Source organism: Megalops cyprinoides, chromosome 19, assembly GCF_013368585.1.
Source record: "Megalops cyprinoides isolate fMegCyp1 chromosome 19, fMegCyp1.pri, whole genome shotgun sequence".
NCBI lineage: Eukaryota > Metazoa > Chordata > Actinopteri > Elopiformes > Megalopidae > Megalops > Megalops cyprinoides.
In genome coordinates, this window is record NC_050601.1 from 21,700,783 (window position 1) to 21,727,632 (window position 26,850).

The 26,850-nt window shown below is 45.2% G+C and overlaps 1 protein-coding gene and 1 non-coding gene across 2 annotated transcripts; both read right to left on the reverse strand.

Annotated features, from left to right (window-relative positions):
- Window positions 1-26,487, reverse strand: kpnb1 (karyopherin (importin) beta 1). The gene is made up of 22 exons (XM_036553251.1): window positions 26,165-26,487; window positions 25,122-25,180; window positions 20,717-20,899; window positions 19,429-19,629; window positions 16,686-16,838; window positions 15,844-15,903; window positions 15,042-15,131; window positions 14,839-14,949; window positions 13,961-14,062; window positions 11,949-12,173; window positions 11,469-11,660; window positions 10,351-10,481; window positions 8,534-8,681; window positions 6,889-6,960; window positions 6,178-6,322; window positions 5,827-5,909; window positions 5,298-5,405; window positions 4,631-4,774; window positions 3,885-3,990; window positions 3,459-3,573; window positions 2,642-2,803; window positions 1-746 (listed from the first exon to the last, which is right to left on the reverse strand). Coding segments are annotated over exons 1-22 (2,631 nt in total). The 5' UTR covers window positions 26,205-26,487; the 3' UTR covers window positions 1-745.
- LOC118795240 lies at window positions 3,672-3,814 on the reverse strand. The gene has a single exon (XR_005005806.1). It is a non-coding gene; the product is annotated as a small nucleolar RNA SNORA79 (small nucleolar RNA).
- Window positions 26,488-26,850: the final 363 nt, after the last annotated feature.

A 26,850-nucleotide genomic window follows, 5' to 3' on the forward strand; every position in this document is an offset into this window, starting at 1 on the left:
TGTATTTGCATTGAGTTTTTTCTCTATTACTGGGAAGTGAAGAGAGTGGATTCCTCTCTCTCACTCACACAAACACACTTGCTTCTCATGGCCAGGCCAAGTTCAGCAGGTCTCCCATGCAAGAACAAGGCAAACGGCTTACACAGACATGTCAAAGGAGACGGGCCACCACATCCAATTGTAGTCTTTTCTCGTTTCCCCCATTTAAGCCTTCTTCAACTCCAGCAGCGCAACCAATTTTGCTATCCAAAATCATTTCTCAATTAAAATGCATCTGTTTAAATTCTCGTTTCTCCATTTGAAGTCCGCACCCTGAAGTGCTTGTAAAAAGTCTTCCCACAGACCAGTCAAAGAGCAAAAAAGTCAAGTCCTTTTGTTTTGCGGAAAAGAAACTCCATGTTTGGCAGTTTTTTTTTTGTCTACTCTGGTAATCCTTTTTTTTCCCTGTCGCTGACTGATCTTGGTTTAAGAGCTCCTGAACTAGCTGGCTACAGCTGTCCAGATTGTGGTGTCCATGTCGTCGTGTCTGATTCAGTCTGGTGGTGGCCGAGTGGACGCTGCGGAGCGGCAACGGCTGGAATTGTACTCAGAAGGTGGTATGGTATAAAGCCTCACTCACTCACTCTTACATTCTCAGACACTCACATCTCAGCACACTCTTCACTTCTGCTTTAACTCGTTTTGCGAAAAGACAGAAGAAATTCCAGTGGGGCATTCTCAGCATGTTCTCCTGACCAGGGTGCAATCTGCGGGGAGGGAGAGGGAGAAGCAGGCGTTAATAATGCAGGAACGTACGCTTTGTGATCCGATGCCCCGGCCAGCCCGGAGTCACTGCCGCAGATCACCAACGCTGGTGCGAAACCACCACTACACTGAGGCTGCTATGGTGAGACAAGCCTAGCGTGCTACTGGCAAGCCCAAAAGGCATCAAAGGATCCTCCCGTACCACTTACAGCACTTCTTAACATCGGCCTCTCTGGTATTTGCTCCATCAACATACATCTGTTCATTTATTGAGAGGCATAAGACAACACTTGTCCTCACACTTCCAAGTGTAAAACAAAATAAAGATGTTTACGTAATGATACTTTACCCGACAGGACAAAGAAGAAAGTCACCATCTCAGCTATTTCATCAACTTTTTATGCACAGCAAAGACTAAAATCACTATATAATCACTGTGGGAACAAACCCATTAAAATCCATTTCCTATCATTTCCAGTTTAAAAACAGCATCTTGTTGCATGTTAACCCACGACAGCTAACAAGGTTAACCCAACCCGTCCCCACAATACTGCTGAAGGAACAATCAGTATGCAATGACATCCTCATGACTTTGTGTCCCTTGTCCCACTATTGTCAATAGCAAAGGGCCTTTGTTAAATTTGCTAGGGTATGAACTATGAAAAAAGCCTTGCTGTCTTTGGTCTAAATTACAGAGCCATCTCAATATTTATTTTTACTCCTCCTTTCACTTCTAAAATCTTGAGAATTTTTAAACAGCTGACCACCTTTGAATCTGGAGAATTTTCCTCCTTTTCTATTAATACTGAATACAGTTCCTGCCCAGATGCCTTTTTTGGGAGTCCCTCAGGGTTCTATTTCAGGGCAGTCCCGCTGTCCAGCTACAAGCTGCCCCTAGGTTATACGATCTATAAACAGTATCTCAATTCACTGCAGTGCAGATGATACCCAGCTGTCTTAAATCAAGTGGTGTCCCTCCTCTACATAGTCGTCTCTGATATGAAGCACTGGATGTCAAATATATTTCAATGAAATAGTCAACTTAAGCACTCTTGAAAGATTTGAAAGCTCGAATGATAAATACTTCAGTTAAATCTGCACCCCCCCCCCCCCTTTGCCCAGAATCCAAAAGGAAAGTACCCAGGTGTCATTTTTGATAGTAATTTGTCCTTTCAAAAACACATCAGCAAGGTATCAGACTGCCATTATCAGCTTCAAAACGTATCTAAAATTAGTCCGTTTTTATCCTTAGGAGACACTGAAGCAGTCATCCATTCCTTTATCTCCTGCAGGCTGCACCATTGCGATGCCCTTTCTTCTTGCCTACACAGCTATGATTTGTCCCTGCTGAAACCCACAGAGAATACAGCTGCTACACTCCTAAAAGACACAGAACACATTAGAGCTTTGGCTTCTCTAGTTTTGGCTACCGGTTGTTCTTAGAAGTCTGCAACTCTCCTCATTACTGAAGACTTCACATACCCTCAGCCCAGGGTATATTTCAGCGCCACTGACCTTGCACATGCCACACAGATCTTAGATGCCCATAGTGGGTGACCTTGCTTTTTCAGTGTAGGACCATAAATTATGGGATGCACGACCAGAACAAACCAGATGCAAGACTGTCACCCATTTCCTTCTCTTTTTTAAGTATCTTCCTTGCCATAAAGTCTGCTGAACTTTCAGATCCACCATGTTCGAGTATGCCACCAACATTATGCACTTCAGGAAAAACTGACGCCTTTAGCTTGAGATGGAGCTAGTTAGCCATCTGAAGAGCAAGGAAAAGCTACTGTCATTTATTAGCAAAGCGAAGATGTTAAGGGCAACAACTATTCTCAAACCAAGTGCTCAAGTGCTGTCCTAAAGCTCCCTCCCTGTGCCGGCGGGGGCTCACCAGGCCTGGTTCTTTAGCTTGCGCAGCTCCTTGGTGGCCCAGGTGGCCAGGGTCTTGGTTTTGCTGGTCTTCGATCTCCTGCCCTCAGTCAGCAGCTCGTTGATGAGGGGCCGTACCTCCACCAGCTTCATGACGTCCTTCCCAAAGGCCGTACACAGGTCTCTGCGATGGAGAGCGGGCCAGAGTGAGTCTCAGACACACCACTCACAGCCAGACTGGACAGGACAAATATGTATGCAGGAGAAATGGTTCAGGTTCAAGTTTCGGCTCAGATTTTTAGTGTTTGAAATGGTATTCTTGCAAACTGAAAGGAGGACAGACCTTTTGCGCCTGCACATTCATTAGAGCCCAACTTCACCCACGCACACACAGCAACTCACTCCACCCATGCAAGAGCAGTGAGCTAACCCCATGCACGCTTCAGCAAAACTGGGCCAAGCACAACAGTGGCAAAACCACATCTATGCTGGGAATAAACGTCACAGTAAAATGCTGACGGCAGCAGAGAGATATGCTCAGGTCATAATCTGCATCGGGAGCCCTTCATATCAGTGACTATTTTCAACACACAAGCAGCTACAGGCTGATGTTTGACTCCCTTCACTTCCTTTCACCACACTGCAGTGTCAGGGTAATCCGCAAGCCATGAAGTGTGTTGCAGACAAATCCATTATGAATACAGTATGAGCTCAAAACCTGCCAAGTACAGGTGATGGTCATCATTATCAAAGCGAATAAATCTGATCCAAATCAATGGAACAGAGAGCAAATCGAACAGTCTTACTGGTCACCTTACGAAATATAGACAAAGAGTCACCCTATAAGTCCAGCAGCGTTGGCTACGACTCCGTCAGAATGGTCCTCATCCTCAGCGATGTGGTGGATGAAGGACAGGATGAACTCCACACGCGGCTGCACCAGCATCACGTCCGCTGGGGAGACAAGACGCATCACAGGCCCATCCTCACTAACGCTCACAGAAACTGTTAGTTACCACCACACACACGTATGCATGTACATCCATACGACGCAGTGTTGGGTCCCGCAAAATCCAGTGTCCAAAGTGGCAGCCCCGCTACCTCATGAACACTGAGTGAAGAAGACCCGCTATAATCTGCGACAACCTAAAATCCCAAGTGCTAGGGCTCGGAGCAGTAGGAGGAACGGTTGTCGGGGAGAAGTCATTTTTCCCCCAGATGTAAATGAACACCCCAACAGCAGAGATTGAGCGCACGGCACTTACGATGCACGTTTTCCTGGTCCCCTTTCAGGCCCTGAATAATCCCAGTGTAGGCCTCCAGGCAACCTTCCCGTAGCTCATTCAAGTAGTCCACCATGTCATAGTCAGTCTGCGAGGAGCAAGGACATTGTTGATAAATGGAAAAAAATTTCAATACATAAAATTCCACCACTGCTCAAGTACAATAAGTCTGTATTTTGGGCCTCTGTCTGGGCACTAAGCATAAAATGCAACAATAATACTTCTACCATTCTATCCTGAATTAATATCCTCAAAGTGGGAAGGGGTAGAGAACAGTTCATATGCAATACAATTTGCTACAGCTCTGTAGGAAGCAGTAAAGATTATGAAGTTTAAAAGGGCATTAATCACCTCCTGACAATATATCGGTCTCACTAAAGCACTGCTTCATGGCTTGAACCAAACATGGAGTAGAGACTGTGCGGGGGGACTGTACTAGACCTAAAGGTGATGCAACGAGGTGCCAAACCAAGCAACATTTTTAAGGTCAGTAATGTAAGCCTGAATCTGAGTTAAGGGAGAAAGAGAGACAACATGAAGGATTAGGGGTAGAGCAGGGGGGAGAGGGGGAGAGAGAGAGTGTGAGAGAAAGAGGGAAATGGGATAGGGCTACAAAATGGGAGGGTGAGAGTGAGGGAATAGGTGAGAATGGGGACTGGTGCAGGGTGAGGGGACTAGGGGGAGGAGGTACGGCAAACAGGGTGATGGACTGGGCCCGGTGGACTGACCTTATCCACCTGGGCCTGCGATGCCTGCTGCAGGGTGTCCAGCACAATCTCCAGGTACTTCTTGAACTCGCCCCCGATGGCAAGAGCGATGTCTCCGAATGCAGACAGAATCTGGGGCTTCACAGACCTGTGTACATTCTCGTTCTGCGGAGAGGGAGGGGAACAGACTCAGTGCCCCAGATGTGACCGCACAAAGCCGCAGGCGACCTTCAGCGCTGAACCAGAGCACAAACTGCATGCATGTCGGGTCTCAAAGGGCAGGACTCATGGGAAGGAGCCCTGCTACTTTCACATAAGTGAACACCGGCTATAATCTATGACAGCCTAAAATCCCACATGCTAGGGCTTCCAACAGTAGGAGGAACAGCTGTCAGGGTTACTATTAAATTTTATTTGCAAAGCACCTTGCCTGCACTTAAGGAGAACAGGGATGAACATTACAGCAACAGAGAAAATTACCCAACATTCATAAAGTTGCAGTGGTCCCACAGTGCTGTTCAATCAGGGCAGACAGCCATCGTAATAAGGCCGCATCTGATCTCCAGCTTTGGGTCTTTAATGCTGGCAACAGCTCATTCACAGAGCAAACCAATTCACCGCCCCTGTGTCATGAGCCATGCGGGACCCCTGGGTCACGAGGGAGTTCGGGCTGCAGGTGCAGACTTACGCCCAGGTTCTCCAGCAGCAGCTGCATGATCTCGTCACAGTAAGGCAGGATGTTGGTCATCAGCGCTCGGCACAGGTCACACACCAGGCCCACGGCCGCCAGACACACCTGGGCAGAGAGCGCAAAGTGTCAGCCAGGAAGGAAAGGCTTCTACAATACGCTCATAAAGACCTAACTATGGGTGCACGTCTTTGTGGACAACTCCAATTCCACTGCAAACTTCAGCATATAAGTCATGTGCCCTCAATGAAAATGCCCTGGTAAAACACAAGGTGACAGCAATACAGCAGTATTTGGAGAAAGGAAATGCTGCCCGTGAAGACAAACATGTACATGTTTGACCTGTCAGGTGACAGTCAAGGTACAGATGTCTAAACATGTACTCTCCTGATTAAACTAACATACAGTCTTAATTAGCTGGCTATCCTTAAGCCTAAGTAATCCTCTACCCTCTCCTCCCACAACAAATTCTCCAGTTATCCCAGAAACTACATACCAGTAACAGTGGACTCAAGTGAAAGAGACCCACCTGATACTCGGCGTAATTCTTCAGTCCAATACCAAGGAAAGGTTTGAATGCATCCATGTATTTTAAGAAATCACTTCCCAGAACTGGAAGAGAGTAAAAATGTAAAGATTATACTAACGTCATGGTGCAAACCCCTGCTATTCAATAACACGCTGATCACCCTACCAAGCGGATTAAGTGAGGACAGAAACTGACGAGTTAAGTCGATCTCTGGATGAGGACTAACACAGGCCCATCAGGGCAGCGGTGTTCTTTAGCATTAAGGCGATTTAAGCAGGTGAGTGCGATGGTTTAGCCAGTCTAGCTCCCCCCTGTAGGGGTGGGAGACGCGAGCGTGCCCCCGCTGCCCACCTTCCACGAGGGTGCTGACGGCCATGAGGGCGTCCTCCTGCACACCCCCGGACCCAGCCGTGCTCTGGAACATGCGCAGCAGCGAGGCCATCACCACGTCCGAAATCTGCAGCGCGTCCTGGTGCTGCACCTTCCGCAGCACGTTCTGCGCAGAGGGGGGAGAGGCGGCGGTCAGAACAGCCACACCCATCACTGTCAGTGTTAGGAGCCCCCTCCTCTCACGCACGCACGCACACACACACACACACACACTTCACTGTCTGCATTGAGACCCATCACTGTGAGTATGTAACAATTCTATGCTGGATGCAGGAATTGCAAATCAAAAGTAGCATTTTACGTACATACATGTAACTGTAAATGGCACATAACCACTTTAAATATCAACTGGCTGAATAAAGATCACGGACCACATGTAAAAAGTTCTAGTTTTACACACACTTTCAACAGCAATCAGGCAGCCTCACATTTCCTCCAAGACCACTCGCTCAAATTGGAATATTTGATTAGCTAAATCTAATCTTTCACTGACAAAATGGCTGAAGGGCCGTGTGAACTGATGATCCTGTCGTTCCTCTCTGGCTACAAGGGACAGGGATGGATTCAGTCAGGGGTGCGGACATTTTCTTTTGGAGTGCCGGCTTCCAGACTTCACAGTTCACCTGAGCGCCTCGCATATTCGCAGATCAGGAGCAAACACGTGTCTCTTACCTGCAGAGTTGCGCACAGCAAAGACTGCAGGTCGTTGAACTGGATTCGGTCTGATGTGCTCTGGATGTGAGACTGTTTGGGGGGGAGGATTAGGGATTAGAGAACATTCATTTGCAACTCTCTTAACTGACTGACTATGCCACTGTACATTTCAATCTGCAGACCTAAATTTGCAACATTGGAGGAAGCAAGAAAAGAATCTGACAGAATAACCAAGGCAAGAGACTTACTGCTGTGTGGAGGCAACTTAGCATACCTACTATTCAGCATAACCACCTTGCCTTTGCACCGAGCACGTTCGTATTAACATAGCAAAGGGATGTCAAAATATGGACTTATATGCAAGATCTGAAGGTAGCAGGCATAAAAGGAGCAGGAGAGTTTTCAGTCACTGATATTCACCACACAAAATATGGCTGCCAAGGCAGAATGACCCAAAAGTGCCAAATCTAGTGCAGTCAAAGTGATGTCACATTATGAATTTATAAGCTCGGAAGGTTACACGAGTGTCAGAATAAAAAATGCTGCATTTTATTCCCACATTTGTGTCTTGTGTGGCACAATATGGATACCCAATCCAGGTTACATTTGATGTACATGAAAAACATCACATTCTGAAAGCAGTGGTAACTGATGGTGCTGCAAATGACGGATCAGCAAAGATGGCCTTTTTCAAGGTACAAATATACTACCCATTCACAACATGGCCACCAGAGTGCCTGAGAATGCACATTTCAGCAGACAACGGGATGTAAAATCATGAGCCAGTACACAAGATTTGAAGGGCATACGAGTAACAGATGGGGAGAAATTCATCTCAACTGACTTTTCATACATTCTAATATATTCAAATGCAATACAGCAGCTAACACATATGACCCACTTATGTGAGACTGTGGTGTAATGACCTAAGTAATGTCATTATGAACCTTAGCCACACATGTACATTCAGAATGCATGCGAAGCTGCCAATTTCACATAGTGAAGTGCAGACACAAGAGAACAGCTCAGGAAAAAAAGCTGCATTAACAGTGTATGGGAATGCACCACTACAATTCCAAGGCATGTAGCTGACAAATCAAGCTGCACAGATACTGTCCCTTCACTTTAACTGGACAGCCCCCCCCAAGGTGTATGTATAAATACAGCTGTGGGGGACAGACATTGTGTGTATTGCTGCCCCATTACATTCTGGCACTACATACAGATCACAAATTAACAGCCAACATAGCTCTGACCAAACTTCGAGGCTTCACAAAACACTTTCACCTATCCTGGGTGTGGCGCAAGGTTGACTGTTTGGAAAACATCATGAGCGCTCACACAGTGACATCCAAACTGGACTATGTCTGTCTGCGAGGGAGACAACCAGAGGGCAAACAAACAGGCTTCCAGGCGTTCTGGAAAGCTAAAAACGTACTGGGACAATCTGATACGCCCAACGACCACAGATGGAGAAGGTCGGCGCCGAAGCGAAACTCATCTCCGAATCCAAAGATCTGTTGGCGCGTCGTTACTGGGCTGGACGTTCTTTTCTTCATACCAATTAAACAGCAGATGTGTTAGCCAGCACAAAGGCTCCGGGTCCGCACTGCACAGATTTAAACTTTAGCGGTGTGCGCACACCTGGCCTGCAGACACCCACCTCCATCTGCAGCACTTGCTGTAACCGCTCCATGATCACCAGCGTGGTCTTCTGTACGGCGGGGTAGCAGTCCTTGGCGCTGTTCTTCACAATCTCCATTAAGGCTTCATATGCTGCACTCCTCAGGTTATTCTGGTGCCCGTCGGGCCTGAATGATGCACATGGGATCCGAGGTCACTACAAACGCCTTTTCTATTTTTTAAACAAATGTGTACAGTATACAGAACTAGGGAGTGCATGCTGATGACAAATATAGGTGCTCATGTGTTAAACTTTACAGATTAAATAAAAAATGCTGAAAACAGTATAAAGACGGTGGATCTACATGGACTCTAAAGCAGTGAGCTCAGTAGATCATGGGGTCCCCCTTGTGGAAAACATTGGTATTGACCTTAACAGGGTGTGTTAAGACTTGTTTTTAGGAGCAGTGTCTACATCTAGGAAGACTGCACCTAGACCAGCGTTTCCCAGACCTCTCCTGGAGGACCCCTGTCCTGCATGTTTTAGATCCTTCCCTGCTCCAACGCAGCTGATTCAAATGATCAACAAGGGGGTACACCAAGAGAGGTTTGAGAATCGCTGACCTAAACAGTCAGGAATAAGTCTTATCTCTCCATAGCCCCAGAAAAAAATCATTGTGCCTGAAGCCTAGCATTAGTATATCATTCTACATATATCTATCTATATCTATCTCTTGTATACAAAAGCAAGTGATATTTAACAATTGCAACAAAAGGACAATTAAGTAAAACCTAGTTTTAACCGTAATTAAGACTGGTTAGAGTAATCTATCGGTGGGAGCTCAAACTGGGTTCAGCAGAAGGTTTATTCAATTCTTCATATGCTGATAATGCAGGCATCCCATGTCCGCGAGTCAGAGTCAGTGGAAAACCAAACAGGACTTGCCACAAAGAAGCCTGTGACATAAAATTCGCTGAGGAGATATTTCGCTAAGTCCTTCACAATACTGAAGGATTTACCGCCTTGCAACTGCCGCAGCAATTTGATTGGCTCACCTACAAGCTAACTGATAAAGGCCCGCCCATCAATTATGCATGCCAGATTTTGCACACATCGGTTCAGCAATTCATGATAAGAACATGACAATGACTGTGGGGAGAATGACGCACCCTTGCTGGTGGCAGCCGCATTTAACAGACTGCAGTAAACTACTGTGTACTGACGGCCTCCAATATCTACATGCCCAATCTGTCAGCAACAGACCAAACTGTAAACAATGTCTACTCATTTGCACATTATGCACAAACGCTGACAGACTGGCCCATGGCAACCACTGTTGAGGAGAAGGGACTTGATTTCTGCAAGTTGACAGAAGGGGTGTACATTTTCTTGTAAAAAATTTTGCAGAGGGGAGAGAGACCTTTCATCCATAAAATTTTTTGCCTATATGGTGGAAAATCCCAACTGGCTAAAATGAAATGGGGAATGTGCAAGTTAAGGTTCTCGATCCTAGACATTGCAACTGATTCATTTATGCCAATGAGCACCTTCAAAAGGGACTCAAAAGGCACACATTTTAAAATTTGATAGTTTTCCATATTTTGGTCCTGCTTCTGAGGAATGTAATGGAACTACCTTGGATGGCATCCACACAGTAAAATACTTTTATTACCAGATGGTTAAAAAAATTCTGTTTCTTTTGGGTCGAACTCCGAAGAATTACAGAAATATGTACACTACGGTTTCTCTTTGTACTGACTGAACACTTAAGAGCATCACTTCACTTTCATCACTCATCCTATGTAGACGGCGCAGTGTGAGGCGGAGCTGGTCCAGAGGAAGGTGGTCCTGCGTACCTGTCTGTGGTCTCCAGCAGCTTCTGTACGATAATCTCAAAAGACGACGACAAGCAGTAGGTGCTGGGCTCCTCCTGGTCCTCAGCAGCATCAGCTGCTTCGTAGGCGGCCTCTGCCAGGCTGGAGAAGGCCTGAAACGCAGCGCGGAGCAGCCAGGGTGAGAGATGCGCAGTGTAAAGCCATGAGTCACATGCAGCACGCCGCAGGTAAACCGTTCATGAAGCTTCACCCAGAGGGCTTCCACACCCTCGCCTGAGTAGAACTTACGGCAGCACTCGTTCCGTCCTCAGCTTTTAAAACGGGGGACGGCCACTGATACGAATCTGCGACATGAGAAACTCCCCCTGGGAGCATCCCTTCACGCTTTCATTCCATTCATTTCACTTCCTCTGATCTATGCCTCATGCTACATCTCCCAGCATCCCATTTGCCCTTTTTAATGCTTCAGCAATATCTGGATCCTGATCATCATTAAGACTACTGCTGCCACCGCATACTATAATACTGAATGCAGTATAAAACAAGTTCAAATTTCCTGGATACAGTCCTTAAATTTTGAAATACTAATAAAAAACAGTTATTTCTAAACAGCTTGATCTACAACTTTGTTGCTTCTAATGTCCCTCATTAAGGCAACTCAAAAGTACATATGGCATCTCCAGATATGTCCATAACCGTGTCTTGTGGGTCTCAGATCATGTGGTTGGGTTGTACATCAGCCTTCAGAGTGGTGCATGATCTCTCATCACAGACCAGACAGGTTAGGAAGTTCATCATATTCCATAGTTATTCTCAGTAGCTGGTGTCAACAATAAAGCCACACAAACTGTGACCACATTATATGGTAGTGAAAACTGGCATGCGGTTACAGGAATGATACAATGACAACATACAGTTTATCTACTGCCTCCACAGAGTGTTTCCACACCACCACCTGAGTGGCACTTATGGCAGCACTCATTCTGTCCCGGATACTAGCAGGACACTGTGTGTTTGGCTATGAGCAGCCGGTGAGACGCAGGTGTGAGGAGAGACCGTGTGTTTGGCTATGAGCAGCCGGTGAGACGCAGGTGTGAGGAGGGGCCGCGTGTTTGGCTATGAGAGGCGGGGGAGATTACCCAGCACACGTTGGAGGCCACGCGCGGCTCTGCTCCCAGGCCCTCGATCAGGCACTGCAGCAGCGGCGCCAGGTAAACCTCGTTGATGGCGGCCTCGGGGAGCAGCTCGCAGATGCGGCCCACCGTCCAGGCCGTGGTGTCCCTCACCACCACGCTGGGGTCCTTCATCAGCTCGATGAGCGTGGGCATCGCCTGCGAGACACACACACACACACACACAGTTACCCGACCTGATTACGGAGACGACAAATGTTTGAGTGAGTAACATGGATGACAAACGGCCTGACACCTAGAGGAGCAGTGTGACAGTGCTACCTACATAACAAGCAGTTTGAGCATTACCTAGACATCAAGAGGTTGGAGTGTTACTTGCACGGCATCCGGTTTGAGCGTTAACTGGACGAGCGGTTTGAGCGAGTTACCTGAATGACGAGCGGTTTGAGCGAGTTACCTGAATGACGCGTGATGCGAGCGAGTTACCTGGATGACGAGCGGTTTGAGCTGGTTGAGCTCGGGGCCCTCCAGGATGGAGCCGAAGGCCATGACGGAGGCGTCGCGGTAGCGCCAGTCCGGGTGCTTGATGTGCTCCTTGATGAAGGGCAGCACGTGCGGCACCACGTCGTCTTCGCAGCAGGTGGCCAGCAGCATCAGGCACACGCCGGCCGCCTTGCAGGGGTTCCAGTCGTCATCGTCGTCGTTCTCGTCCTGCGCCCAAACACAGCAGCGTCTCACCCTCACGGCCTCTCATTTTCCAACAGGGCACACAGTGCTGCACCTGTCAGTAGCTTACTAGGCAGCAGGATTTACTAAAGCACCGGTGGAATGCTACTATTGCTGAAGGGGCAGGAAGAACAGGACTGAGATCCCACGGTATCGCACATTCATCAGAAGTGCTACCGTACACAATTTAGGTCTGTGCACTTATCTGCAGCACATCTAGTCCGCTGTCTCCAGTTCTGGACACATTACATACAGAAGCTCTGGGAAAAAGTGGCTGCAGGTATCAAACACAGGAGTTATGAAGCGAAGTCCAGACACCTGATCTGCTTCGTCTCAGTGAAAGGAGAGTCAGAGGGGCTTTGACTGAGGTTTTAATTTTTAAAAAGGATTAATAAAGGGGAAAACAGATGCGACTTCAAGATGAGATCTGTCGGCAGGACAGGACATAGAAAATGAGATAAAGGCGCTTTAACAGTGGTAGCTGCACTAGACTAAGCAGGACAGTAAGTCTACCTGAGCTGAATAGCCAGTTCTTATTAAACTTCCTCAGTTTTTTAAAATTGGAGGTGGGCCACTGATATGAATCTGCGACATGAAAAACTCCCCATGGGAGAATCCCTTCATGCCATGATTCCAGTAATTTCATTCCCTCTGATCTATGCTCATGATACATTTCCCAGCATCCCATTCACCTTTTTTAATGCCTCAGCAAAGTCTGTATCACAATAAACATTTATTTTGACTACTGCTGCCACCACATACTACAATACTGAATGAGGTGCAAAACAAGTGTCAAATTTTTTTCCTACATACAGACCTTAAATCTTGAATTACTTCAGTTTTTTCTAAACAGCTTGATCTGCAAGCTGTGTGTCTTTAGCAATTTTGTTGCTTCTAATATCCTTCACTGTGGCAACTACAAAGTACACGTGCTATCTACAGGTACATCCATAACCATGTCTTTTGTGGGTCTCAGATCATGTGGTTGGGTTGTACATCAGCTTTCAGAGTGGTGCATGATCTCTCATCATAGACCAGACAGGTCAGGAAGTACATATTCAATACTCGTTCTCAGCAGGCTTGAAGTACTTTGAATACTGCTTAAAACTACAATTATGAAATTTAAAATTTCAGCTAAACACATGGTGTCAGCAATAAAGCCATTCATTAACAGTTAAAGTGACTCCATTAGATGGGATTGAAAACAGGTACACAAAGGAACAATACAAAGATGAAAACTGCAAAAACTAATAACTAATGTATCCACTGCTTGCCGTGACCAACGTCTTCATGTATCTGCAAGCTCAACCATGTACCAGGCAAACTCCCATGTGCCAAAATTTAGTCTGAGCCTGACTTCATTCTGAAACAGAATGCAACCTGACATACTTAGGGAATGAATCAGCACTGGACTTTATCAATAAACGGAATAAAACGGATTATATTACATTACAGCTGTTCAGCAGACTTGCAAAGCTTACATCTGAACGCAATCCATTTACACAGGTGGGTATTTACTGAGGTCAATTTGGGTCTAGTACTCTGCCCACGGGTTCAGCGGTGGCCCAGCGGGGAATGGAAGCGACAACCTTTGGGTTACCAGACGGCACACTGTGGCCACAAGGGGACGGATGTGCCTCTATCAATATCAGGGCACATACCTCTTTATTTAAGTTACGTAATTAAAGAACAGTAGGCATTTCCAAACATGGATGACTGGGGGACTTCACATCCCACAACACCCTGTGCTCACACACCGTCATTGTCCTTACCTGCTTGGTGAGCGTCTGAGTAAGGATGGGCACCAGGTACTGCAGGGCTCCTTTGGCATAGAACTTGCTGGTGTGTTCTGGAGGTCTACCCTGCTCAGATGCCTGGGGGAACGAACACAGGTCAACCCGATATCCCCACATATCAAACATTATCCTCAAACTCCCTGTGTGCACCAGAGCATCGGTGCCTAACTGGTTTCATTTGTTGAATGGTGCTGGCGCTGCCTCACTCTGGGAAATAAAGAATCAGAAGTGGAGCTAAACAGATGAGATAATTCAGTAACGCCCCATAGCTTCAGACTACCTGCTTAATACATTTTTTTCAGCCTGGGGAGGGGAAAAAACCCGCAATGTGAAACTCGTGACACACTTCAAAGTACATGCGCCATCTCCAGGTACATCCATAACCGTCTTTTTTTGGGTCTCAGATCATGTGGTTGGGGTGTGCATCAGCCTTCAGAGTGGTGCATGATCTCTCATCATAGACCAGACAGGTTAGGAAGTACATATTCAATACTCGTTCTCAGCAGGCTTGAAGTACTTTGAACATAGCTTGAAAAAACAACTGATTATGAAATTTAACATTTCAGCTAAGCGCACAGTGTCAGCAATAAGTTAGTCAAACAGCTGGAATGCAGTAATTCAATAACACGCCATAGCAAGAATAATCACTGGAAGCCCAACTGTAGGATGCGTAAGAGTAAATGCAGCAAAAAGTAAACTACTTCTCTAGAAAGGTACCATTAGCCTCACCTACGTGGCTAACAAATGGCAACCATTGGATCTTATGTGGTCTGGCTTAGCATATCTAATGGCCGTGCTTTTGAACAGGTAGCAGGGCACTTCAACATTTGGTTCTGTTTAATATAGGGCCTTACTTCAGACGCCTCTATAGCCAGGTCCATCTCTTCGTCACAAACGTTGGACCAGAACTCGATTCCTTGTAAGGCGACTTCATCAATGTCACTTTTCATGGCTTCTATTGTGATCTGAAAAGGGAGAGGAGAGAAAAATATGAAGTTCACTTTCAAACAGGCCAGTTGTGGCAAACGGGGACAGATCCATAGCTCGTGATACTCACTGCGAACAGAGCAGGCCCCATGTACGTCTCCATGTACTGATAATACAGTGACATTATCTTCACCAGATTCTGTAAGGCAGCAACTCGTACCTGCGGAAACATATGAGCGACATTCTAACTGGCTAGTTACTACAGACGGCACCATTTTGTAGGAATTTGTCAAAAGCTTAAGTAAACTTGGAGATAATCTGCCAACAAATACAGTCTGTAAAGCGATCTTGCACAGACCATTTAATCTATGGAAGCATTAAAGCTGAGAGCATTTAATCCCATAGTACACCCCACCCCCCCACCACAAAAGCACTGTTGTTCACTTGTAGATGTGTTTACAATAAATGTTGTAAGACATAGATTGAAAAGTCTAAAATACCTACAGGAAGGTAATACAAACCACCAAGTGTCAGATAACTTCTGCAGAGGAGCCGAGCCATAACTGGCTTGACAGGACACTTTTTAAATACATTCTCCTTCCACGTATAATGAAAATCTGCTTTCATTAATGAAAGTTTAATAATCTTTCGGTTCGTTAACGTCACACTCCGTCGTACACATTATGTGTGTATTATCTTGTGGCAAACCTCTCAAATGTTTACAGATACCCACACAATAAAAGACAAGTGCGCAGGTTTTGATGCTTTCATTTGCGAGCGGCGCATAGCTGCTACTCTGCTAGCTCTGTGCTGGTGTGTGCCGCGCCGTGCGGCCCTGGCACTGTGCTCCTGCTTAGGTAAGGCCGCTGGCATGCGCATATCATTCCCTCTGGATGAAAACGAGGGCGGACAGTGAGGCGGCGGGAACTTACTCTGGTGTCCGGGCACTGCGTTGCTTCACAGACTACCTGCATTATAAAGTGTCTTTCGGTCTGTGGAGGGGGGGGAAAAAACAGAATGAGAAACTGTCACGACACACTTAAGTACATGCGCCATCTACAGGTACATCCGTAACTGTCTTTTATTGGGGTCTCAGATCATGTGGTTGGGTTGTACATCAGCCTTCAGAGTGGTGCATGATCTCTCATCATAGACCAGACAGGTTAGGAAGTTCAACATCATATTCAATACATCAGATCTGATATTCCCAGCAGGCTTGCAGTACTTCGAATGCAGCTTAAATACAAATTATTAAAATTAAACATTTAATAAAGCAAGCATATGGTGTTGGCAATAACACCATCCAGAAACCGTCACCCCAAAGCATGTGGTTAGAGAAACACTACAAAGATGATAAAAACTATGATGTATCTGCTCGCCATGACCAACATCTTCATGTACCAGGAAGCTCATCTTTATTTACCATGCAAACTCCCATGTGCCAATATTCAGTCTGAGCCTGACTTCATTCTGAAACTGAATGCAACCTGACATACTTACAGAATGAATCAGCATTGGACTTCATCAATAAACTGAATAAAACATTATATTACATCTGTTTAGCAGACTCGCAAAGCTTACAAATGCTGTCCACTTGCACAGCTGGGTATTTACTGAGGCCAGTTCAGGTCAAGTGCTTTGCCCAAGGGTACAGCACTGGTCCAACGGGGAACGGAACCAACGAAATTTGGGTTACGAGCCCTGTTCCTTAAAACAGCACACTGTGGCCACAGAGGCATGGGGGGCGAGCTCCCACCGATATCGGGGCACACACCTCTTTGTCGAAGTTTGCTTTGGTGAACTCCAGGGAGTTGAGCAGTGCGTTGGTGGCGGCCAGCTTGACGTTGTTGCTGGGCTCCTCCTTTCGCATGCCCTGGATGATGGCGGTCAGGATCTGGTTGGCGTTCTCTTGCAGCTGCTCTGGGTCCTGAGGGGAAACGGACACGCAGGCTTACAAGGTGAAAGCAGTGTTCCACCATTCAAGGGGGAACATCCTTCTGGGTCAGACTCAGGACTATACCGTTACTGGGTTCATCCATGACACCCGGGATAACAATTAACCCTTTAATGGGCGAGTTCCAAACGAGGTCTTGGGAAATCACATCTTTTTACTAGTACGGCAAGACAACTGAGGTCAAAGCATCATCACAAGACGCTTGATCAAAAGCTTGATCCCAGCCCGTCACACTTGTGTTTACACTTATGCTTCAACCTAACCGAGAGAAGCACGATCGAAAAAAAAGCACCCCGCATTTGGGTTTGAGGACAGAGCGGCACAACTGGAAAAGTGAAAAAGGCAGGGCCTTGGGCACTGGTGTCTGTGAAAGCCTCGTTAAATCAGAGGTTTATCACGGGAATAGAAAGGACGGGAGAGGCACGCGGGGTGGTGAAATGCGAGATTAGGAGGGCGACGCCGGGGAGAAGCGGGAGCGTGGGACACCTCGGCCCAGCGTGGACGGGGATTAAAACCGTGGCGGCGCTGCAGAATAGAGTGAGCCGGGGGACAATGGCAAATGAAGATCTGAAATCTGATAAACGTGCGGCAGGGTGCCATGATTTTCATATCCACCATCCAGAGCTGCATGTGCAGACAGAGGGGTTGCCACGGGGACAGGTAAAAGGACAGCAGTACTTCAGGCCTCGGCAAAAATTATTGGGCCTGTCCGATAATTCTGTGCTGTGTAGTTCCATGGCGTCCTTCGTTTTAATTTTCAGCTGTCTTGGTCTTGGGAAATACTTCATGTGTTCTAACAGGTGTAGCTGTATCCACTGCAAAACTAATTTTTGGGCCCATAGGTCTCATACCTTGATAAAAATCAACCACGACAGTAAATATGCCACTTCGTCTGAATCTTTGGTAATACCATATTAGCTAAACATAAATAGCCAAATATTAGATCACCCGAAGAAGCAAAAATGGGTGGTTGCAACTTTGTATCTTAATATATATATATATATATATATATATATATATATATGAACTGGGCACAGGGTTAAACAACTATTACACACGTTAGGCATGTGATTCATCCCCTCTGTTATACACGTTACTGTACAAAAATCAACATGACAGCAGACATATCCTCAAGTACTGCTGGTGATTCAGACTTCTCCATGAAACAAAGTAAACAAGGCTTGTAGATTTATAATTTCAATACATGGCGTTTCTTAAAACAAATTAAGAAAAAGCTCCTCTTCAGAATTATTTACGGGAAAGTTTGAGTCTGAAGAGACCTATAAATACCTAGGAGCATTGAACACACACAATACATCACAACAATAAATTCCAAAGGGTAGTTTTTCTGAAGGAAACCATTTTCATATTGTCAAAACCATGGTGACCCTTGGTCTTCATTCCCTGAGTCCATTTAGACATTTTCATTGCCTTGCAGATTTACCTGCTTGAATGTCAATGGTCAGATCGCACTGGTGAAAATACTTTAAGGGACACAAAATTTATTGGGGTGGGTGTGAGGAGTCAGGATCTCCACAGTACATGAGAAGCACATGCTCTGGGAATCCAAATCATTTTTAAATGACTGGGAGCTCCTGTACAAGGACCTTCAGCTGCTCCCATTTGGGCAACTCAGTGTCTTAAAAAGCAATAGGGTAAATTTAGCACATGTCCCTAAAGCAATCTCAGTAATCACTGCAGAAAAGCACAACTGCAAGCAGTCATGCAACGCATGATCACCCTCATCAGCTTTTCATACAATAAATTATTCCAACAGTGCTGTATTTATTATAACCATCTTACTAATTCATGACCTGCACTGTACTCACTTTTAATCTAGTCCGACTGCATTTTTATGAGTGCTTGAGAGAATTACACGTACGCAGACACCTCCATGTTAATGGGTTTTTGTTCCACGTCCAACGTTCTTTACATTGCTGTAGCTACACCAAACAACTTGTCCATCGGGGACAGTAAAAGACCTAATGAATGGAAGCAAAAGTGAATCTGAAGTGGTCAGTTCAATTCACTAAGGTTCAAAGACAACAATATGGACTAATATTCAACAGGTCATAAAATGTGTAGTATCAACAGTATGGGTATCAGCTGTGCAGTGAACACAGTATAGGAACCTACAGTAGAGGGGGGGAAAAAAGGAGCACAGAGAATATCAGTGGATGAAGGAAGTTTTCCCTCAAGGCACACTCTGGAACCATGTTAAGATGGACCATTTCAGACAGGATGGAGCACAATTCATTCATTCACTGAAAACTAATTCAAGTGGTGCAAAACGAATGCAATGTAGACAAAAAAATAGCAAAAGTTTATGCTTAATGAAAAGGGATCTACGGCCGAGGTCAAAGTTCCGGACACCTGTGGGTAGTTTTGAAACAAGCAGTAACTCTTAGGCTCTGATGTTTAAGTTAGAAGGAATGCTGTTAAATGCCGTAAAATTTACATTTTATAAACCAACGGTTTATTTACATGGGAAAAGCCTACAGTGATACTGTTCTCGCGCCACAACGGTCTGCTGAAACCGAAACACTGGCTCAGGCCTACTCACAATGTCCTGGCAGATGTAACCGATGGCCTCTAGGGTGGACTCCTTCATGTGCTCCGTGCTGCTGGGGTCTGTGACGTTGGCCACCAGCTGGGGAATGAGCTCCGGCCACTGGTTGACGGGGATCTCGGCGCAGGCGATGCCGGCCACGCACTGAGAGGCTGAGCTGGGCCGGTACGTCTCTGTGCCCAGGGTCTGCAGGACCTGGAGACAAGGGGAGGAGGTGGCGGCGTTAGGGCAAGGTCCCATGATTCTCCATCGACCAATGACAACAGCAAGTGCTTTGACATGCATCACCAGTTAAAGGCAGCGATGGACAAAACGCTATTCTAATTCAGGCCCCAGAGATGAAGGTGCTGAGGGGGCTCTGTGGGAAAACACAAACCCAATTGCTTTTTATTCCAGAATTTTCCAATGTTCCACACTGGTCAAAAGGAATGCTGCTTTGTGCTGTCTTGAACATAAAGCCAGTCTACAGAGAACTCTTTCAAAATTACATCCTTTGGCCAATTTAGATTGGGATGCTATGACTAATAAAAACGTCCCCACTCATCAGACCTCAGCTCCACTTTAATGGTGCAAGACAACAGTTTTAACCACATCACTACTACATTTCAAGCATATTTATTCCTGATGAATCCAGCGATGTGTTCAGTCAACTAAAATCATGCTTATTCATGTCAATTTGAGTATAAAAGTTGTGTATGGTTTGTGGGGCAAAATATAATAGATAATAAGCTTAGCAGGCATATTAAGAACCTGTAAACAGATGTGCTTTCTCGGGTGTGTGTGGGTATATATATATAATTTAAAAAAAAACAGGCCACTCATCCACTCATTCATTGGTGCCAGGCCTGATTTTACTGGTCGTGAACTGATGCCAGCCTTGTTTGGATCAGCTGTTACTGGCAAAACAGCCTGATACCACCTTGGACCTCCATGTATCTGTCACTCTTCACCACATTTATACTGCATCCATTTTTGACAGTAATTGTGTTGTAAAGTTATGTTCATACCATTTCCACTCAGCATCTATGATTTACAGAAGTGTATCAATCATTTCCTCATTTACCACACATGACAGATTCCCATCTGACTGATACATATTTGGATACGTTTAAGGCAACACACAGACAATGTTAAATATGGCTTTAATGTTTACGACCATGTCATTCAAAATCTGATCATTTAGTTGAGTGGTCCAGGAGTGTTCAGTGGGGTGCATGATGACCCAGTCGATCACTGTGTACCTGCATTAAAAAGTGTATAAGAACAAGACGCGTAGACTCACGTAGTTCTTGATCTCCCGACGGGCGTTGCTGTCGATGGCCAGCCATCTCTGCTGGTACTGGGTCTTCACGTCTGGGTCCTTGGAGGTGAGGGAGTTTTTGACCTGGAGCCCTGCTGCAACGCGTGCCACCTGGCTGTTCCCAGGGTTGGCCAGTACCTTGGACAGCTCCACCAGGAACGTTGGCTGCAAATCAGAGCACAGCGGTGAGCGACGAGGAGTCAGACCCCTGTTAACCCCCTTCTGCAAACCATCCGCAGGTCACGGACACTAATGGCAATAAACACGAAGAGGCGACTGCAATTCACCACACCAGTCCGCCACATGAAAGCAAGACAAATCTACATCCACACATGCACAGTAGATGTTTCAAAAGATGGACCTTACTGTTTTAAGGGTATGGAAGTGGTTACTGCAGTAGGGATGAGGTTAGTCTGTCCGGCTGGCTATATGTGCAAAGATACCTCTGTCTGGAAATACCTGTGCTGGTATGCTTTGTGTGCTTTTGTTCTACAAGCTAACTAACTGTCTTGGGTCTCTCTCTCACACGTCTCTTGGCAAGGGGGAGAAATAAAAAGGGTAAGGACCTTTTCCCCACACTGGTAGCCGTAAGTGGAAACAAAGATGGAGGGGTTTTAAAGGTAGCAGCGACTGAAATAAACGGCTGGATAACCCATTCAGACCATGCCAATTCAGAGACAACTGCCAAAGCAGTAACTGTTTGTCGTATTGTCATATTTGTCATAACTGTCATATTACTAGATAGCAAGCTGACATTCGCTAGCTAGCTAATAATTTTCCCTTTGGCAATTCAACAAGATCTTGTCCTGCTTCTTAATTATGTTCCAAAAATCAGTAATAAAAATTTTTGTCCTTGTGTGATTTGTTTGTGTGGCGGAGTTTTGAAAGAGCTGATTGTAGCTAGCTAAGGTAAAGTCACCAAGCCAAAACTACAGTAGTTAGCAAGTTAGAACATGAGTCATACATTTTACCCATCAAATAGAAATTCTTATCAATGTGAGCCTTTTGGATAAAACTTATTAGAACATTGTTTCATTTCAATTTAAATAGTACACTGTAGTTACCACTGGTTACACCTATAACACACCTAGTCAGCCAAGTAGCAGGCAGTTTGGCTTCTTGCTATAAAAATATAATAGCTAGCCTTAGCTAGCAGTACATAGCCATATTAGCAAAATCAATTGTTCAAAACTGTCAAATTGTTTGAATACATAAGTACCAAATACATCATTTTATGTAAAAGTGAATTCATCCTGTTTAAGTTTACCAACCACCTCAAGTTCAAACTCGTCCAAAAAGCACTACTAATCATCACACAAAGAATAACCACAACAGTTTCTATTGGAAATGCAAAAACTACTTATTTTGCCTTGCAACTAGTTTAGTTTTCTTGTAAAATGATCCGCACTTCTGTGTGTATTTGTTCATCTGTTCTTGGGATATTCCAATAATCTGATATCTGCTACCAAATATTTCTAATAATGCAAAAAATTTATATAAACATTACAATAACTATATATTCTAAAGGTAATTAGTGTACTCCTATATAAATCCTGAACACCTTAACATACCTCCATTTTCTTAGATGGCAGAATGCAACATTATTCTGCCTCACAGTATAACACATTCCAGTTTGCTGGGGTATTGAGTTACGCCCAATTTTTTGCCTCATGAAATTAAGTCCAATAAACAAGATTATAGAACACCTTTTCAATTAGCTAGTGGCAATCTTTACATGTGTCCTTGACAAAGGAACTGGGTTTCCCTAACCGTTATACATGCCCACTCAAGAGACTTTCGACCCACTCAAAACTGATAGAGTTGAAAATACTTCATCTACGAATTACCTCTTTCAGGTCTGAATATATGCTTGGTTACATTTGTGCCCATTACAGAGATAATTAGGTGGGCCCACCTGCACGGGATTTGGCCATTTCTCCATCTGTGAAATATGCTCCTGTCATTTTTTGTCCGTTTCTCCTCAGCATACAGCTCAAAATCCATTTTCATGTAATCTGAAGTTTTCCCTTCATTATAGACATAAAGGGGAAGGGTACTAAAATGACTGGAGCCATGCCATACTTTAGTCTATTACTCACCAGTAATGAGCAACCTGTTGGAAAAGAATTCTTGCTTTATAATTAGAAAGAGCAAGTAGTTGTAAGGGCTTTGACTGAAAGGAGTGTGCACTAGTGCGTATGTCCTATAGAACAGACTCAAATACTCAGAAACCTCCATTTTGGTGTCACAATCACTGGTTGCAAGATTAAAAGGGGCTTGCAGACAAATGTGTTCAAGTAATCAAAAAAATGCATGCAAAACAAATTCACGCTCTTTGAGATTAGGCCATTTTTGGCTTTATTGAATATTCAACCTTGTTATGTGACTGCTGGCGAGGGAACGCATCAGGCATATATTAATACTAAGGTAGAATATGAAAATACTACTAAATTGGATTGGGAGTCTATATTTGGCTAGATGTACAAGGTCTATAAAATCTACCTGAGCATGATGAATATAACAACCATCATGCAGACAGTCAAAAGTACTGTCAAATACTGATCTTTTCAGAGTGTACGTATGTGGACAGCAAACGCCTACACTGGCTCTGTAGCATCCGAACCTTCTTAACCACAAAAATACATCAAAATATACCCAAAGACAGCCATCCACCGCACTAGGGGGCGCTCAAAAAACTTTACGCACACCTGTTTTTACGAATGTACAACCCACACAAAGATGTAATATAACAAGCAAACATGCAAAGACTGATGAAAATGGAGTGTACCACAAACTTCAACCAAAAACTGATCCCTCTGTCAGTAAACGTGTAGTTATGCAATCAATGATTCCTCTTTGCTTACAACCACACTATGCAAAATAGCCATCAAGTGCATTAATTCGACAATTGCTAAATTATGTTGAATTCGCTAGCCAAGTACTACATCTAGCCATACAAGAGTAACTAACGCCAAAGACTTCTTGGACAGGATGACCAACCAATAAATACAAACAACCACCGACAAAGACTTTGGACCTGGTTTCCATTCATTACTACTGCTTCAAGCACAGAGCACGCACTTCAACTTGGAACATTCAGATGCTGTGTTCAAGGACTTCAGGAATTATTTATACACACATTATATTTGCATCTCATTATACCACATTAACACATTTCCATTCACCCAGAGTGATGTGGGAGCAGCATCTAGCACAAAGGTGCTTGAGAGGTGAACTTCAGACACCAGTGCCAGCAGGTGCACATATCTTGATTGTGTTGTACTTAAAAGGCAGAAAATGGGAGAGACTGATTGTGGCTTTAGCACTGTACTGGGCACCATTTGGACCAAAATTAAAATGGTAAACGTCCTTTCGACAATCTACAGGGATTCCGAGGTAAGCAACTTTACTAAACGTCTGTTCAGCTAATGGATTTCTGTCATTTTTGTTCTGCAACGTAAATTTGTTACTTTACATTTGCTGACAAACTGTACATAGTGAAATATACACAGTACAGCTACTGAAGACAAATTCCATTACGCTAGATACTTCACTCAACTGACATTCCACTCATTAAGGGGAATGCCTTACCAGCTAGCTCACATCAGACTAGCAGTTGAGCAAATCAATAACCAATGCCCGTTTTTCTGCAAATACCACTACTCTAATTTGACTAACAGCTGCTCTGTAATGCAAGAAATAACGCAGTAAAATATCATCCGACATACGGTTATGGCATCTGTCGTACAGCACATGTTCCAAATGTTATCTCACTTGGTTACTTTTTTACCGTTAAATCGAAACGATGCTTTTACTGCCTTTGATATTTTGATTCAAACGCTGTTTGAAAGTTCGTTTGTGGCAAACACATTGCGTTTGAACTGGGTCATACTTTCAGCTTTATTAAAACGAAAGAAAAAAAACCGTCGGGAAGTTTGAGCCGTTTATTAGCGATTCTCTGAACCTTCACCTTATAACAGTGCAATGTAGTCACACATGGGAAGTGAAAGTGATAGAAACACGTAGCGCGCAGAAAGGGAGGTCGCGTTTGACTGCATAACCTAACCTCTTCAAAGCCCCGGCTAACCGCTCTAATTTGTGACCTCAGAATCAGCAAGGATGCGTTTCAAGAGCCGGGAGACAGTGCACTGCAGGACAAGCATCCGGCTTATTTCTTCAAGAATGACCTTCCCCCCCTTACCAGAACCGGCAGTTACCTAGCTAGCTAAAACAGCACAATTGCGTGGATTCCACAGGCATGGCGGGTTTTCAGTAGCGTAGCTTACATAAATCATTCAGCTGGCTAGTAACTTAGCTAGCTAGCTAGCTACTGGAAAGGCGTGGTGAACATCCTTATTCTTAGCAGAAAACAAATGTAGCTACAAACCAAGTTTTCGATCGCCGCCTGCTCCAGAAACTTCTGCGCAGCCTCCAGTTCATTTCGATCTAGAAGGAAATAAGTGAAACGTTAATTTGATTGCAGCTGGCTAGCGTCGCCAAAGTTAGCATAAAAACTCTACGTCTTAATCGTTCAACAAAAGACCCGGTTCCCGCTTTTAAGTGACTCACGGCTAAACGCATAGCCGGTTAGCCGCACGGTCTGGCTTCATTCATTTTCCTGGTCTTCGACATTTCCCCATGAGGTAGTAGTTAGCCAGGTCCCATCCTCACAGGCCGGGAAATAGCTACTTCTAACACAATTTATTGTAACTAGCTACCTAGTACTGTTAGCCACCCGGTGCCACACTAGCATTCCTGGTAGCTAGCCAACATCCGTTTGGGTGGCTAGCTACATCAACCAGATAGCTGGCTAGCTCACTTATTTCGCTAGCTAGCTACATTAGCAAGCAAACCTGAATTAAAATGACTCAGCCACCTGAAAATGTATATACAGTTCGCCGTTCTACAACAAAATGATTTAGCTATCCAGCCACTGAAACGAAGTTTTTTCCCACGAACACAACTCGGCCTTCCCAATGTTAGCTAGCCAGGCAGTTACACCCCAGTAGCTACAGCTAACTGCATGTCTGCTAGCTAGGCCGACACACGGGTCTGTAGACCAAACTACCCAACGTTGGGTGGCTAATCGGGTCAAATTAAGTATTGCTATCAACACATCTTGGCAAACACACAGACTGCGAAATTATTCTTACACAGTTAATGAAAACTGCTGGTTTCCGCGAACCGTAAGGCTTGCGAGCATGTGCATCCTCACTCAGAGAAGCCGGTTCCGCGGAGTGGTCGGCTAGTTAGCCAGCTAGCCAAGCAGGCCGTAACGTACCTACCCACCTCCCTCCTTTTCCCCCCAACTTTGTACAACTTAACCCAGTTCAATACAAATCGAGCCAGTTATAGTCATACGATATCCCGATTCCACACAAAATATGCAATATACTGACAACGCAAAAGCATTTGACGGCGTATAATCACCTGGAGAGACCGTTTTTTCGAGGATTGCGATCAGCTCCATTCTGCCCGAGCCTCACTCCAGAAGTAGCTAGCTAGCTTCGCAGCGCGCAACACAAACCGGATTATATTTCTTCAGCGTTCAAGGCGAGAGAGCAAACGGAAACGTGCGGAAGCAAAAAAAAAAAAAATAAAGTTGGGAGAGGAGAACAGACGCGCCCGGATGCTCCCTAGCTCACCGCGGTACTGCGAATACAGCGCTTTTTTTAACGTACTGTACACGAATTAGCTGATGTTCCTGAGCAGCACGGCTGCCCGCACTCGGCCAGTGTTGTCGGAAGGAAAAGGCCGCGTCACTGTCCCGCGGAAGAATATCACGCGCCGCCGCAGCTGCAAAGCCCTCCTCCCCTCGCGCACGCTCCCGTAGCCCAGCCCTTTCACGCGCGCAGCGTACGGAGCGCTCAGCCGATCAAGTGGCGCTCGCGTCGGCTCTCGCTCAGTGGTGGCGGCGACTACCCCGGTCTCTGAGATGGGGTCGGGTGGGGTGGGGGGGGGATCTTTTTAGTGGTGCTTTTCATCTCACCGGAGCGGCGGATTCCTGGGGGATCCGGGTGAGATCTGGCTGTGCTATGGTTAAACAAAATAACCGATGCATATCTTGTCTTTATACGCCCTCGATGCTCTGCACATTAACATTTACTTACACACTT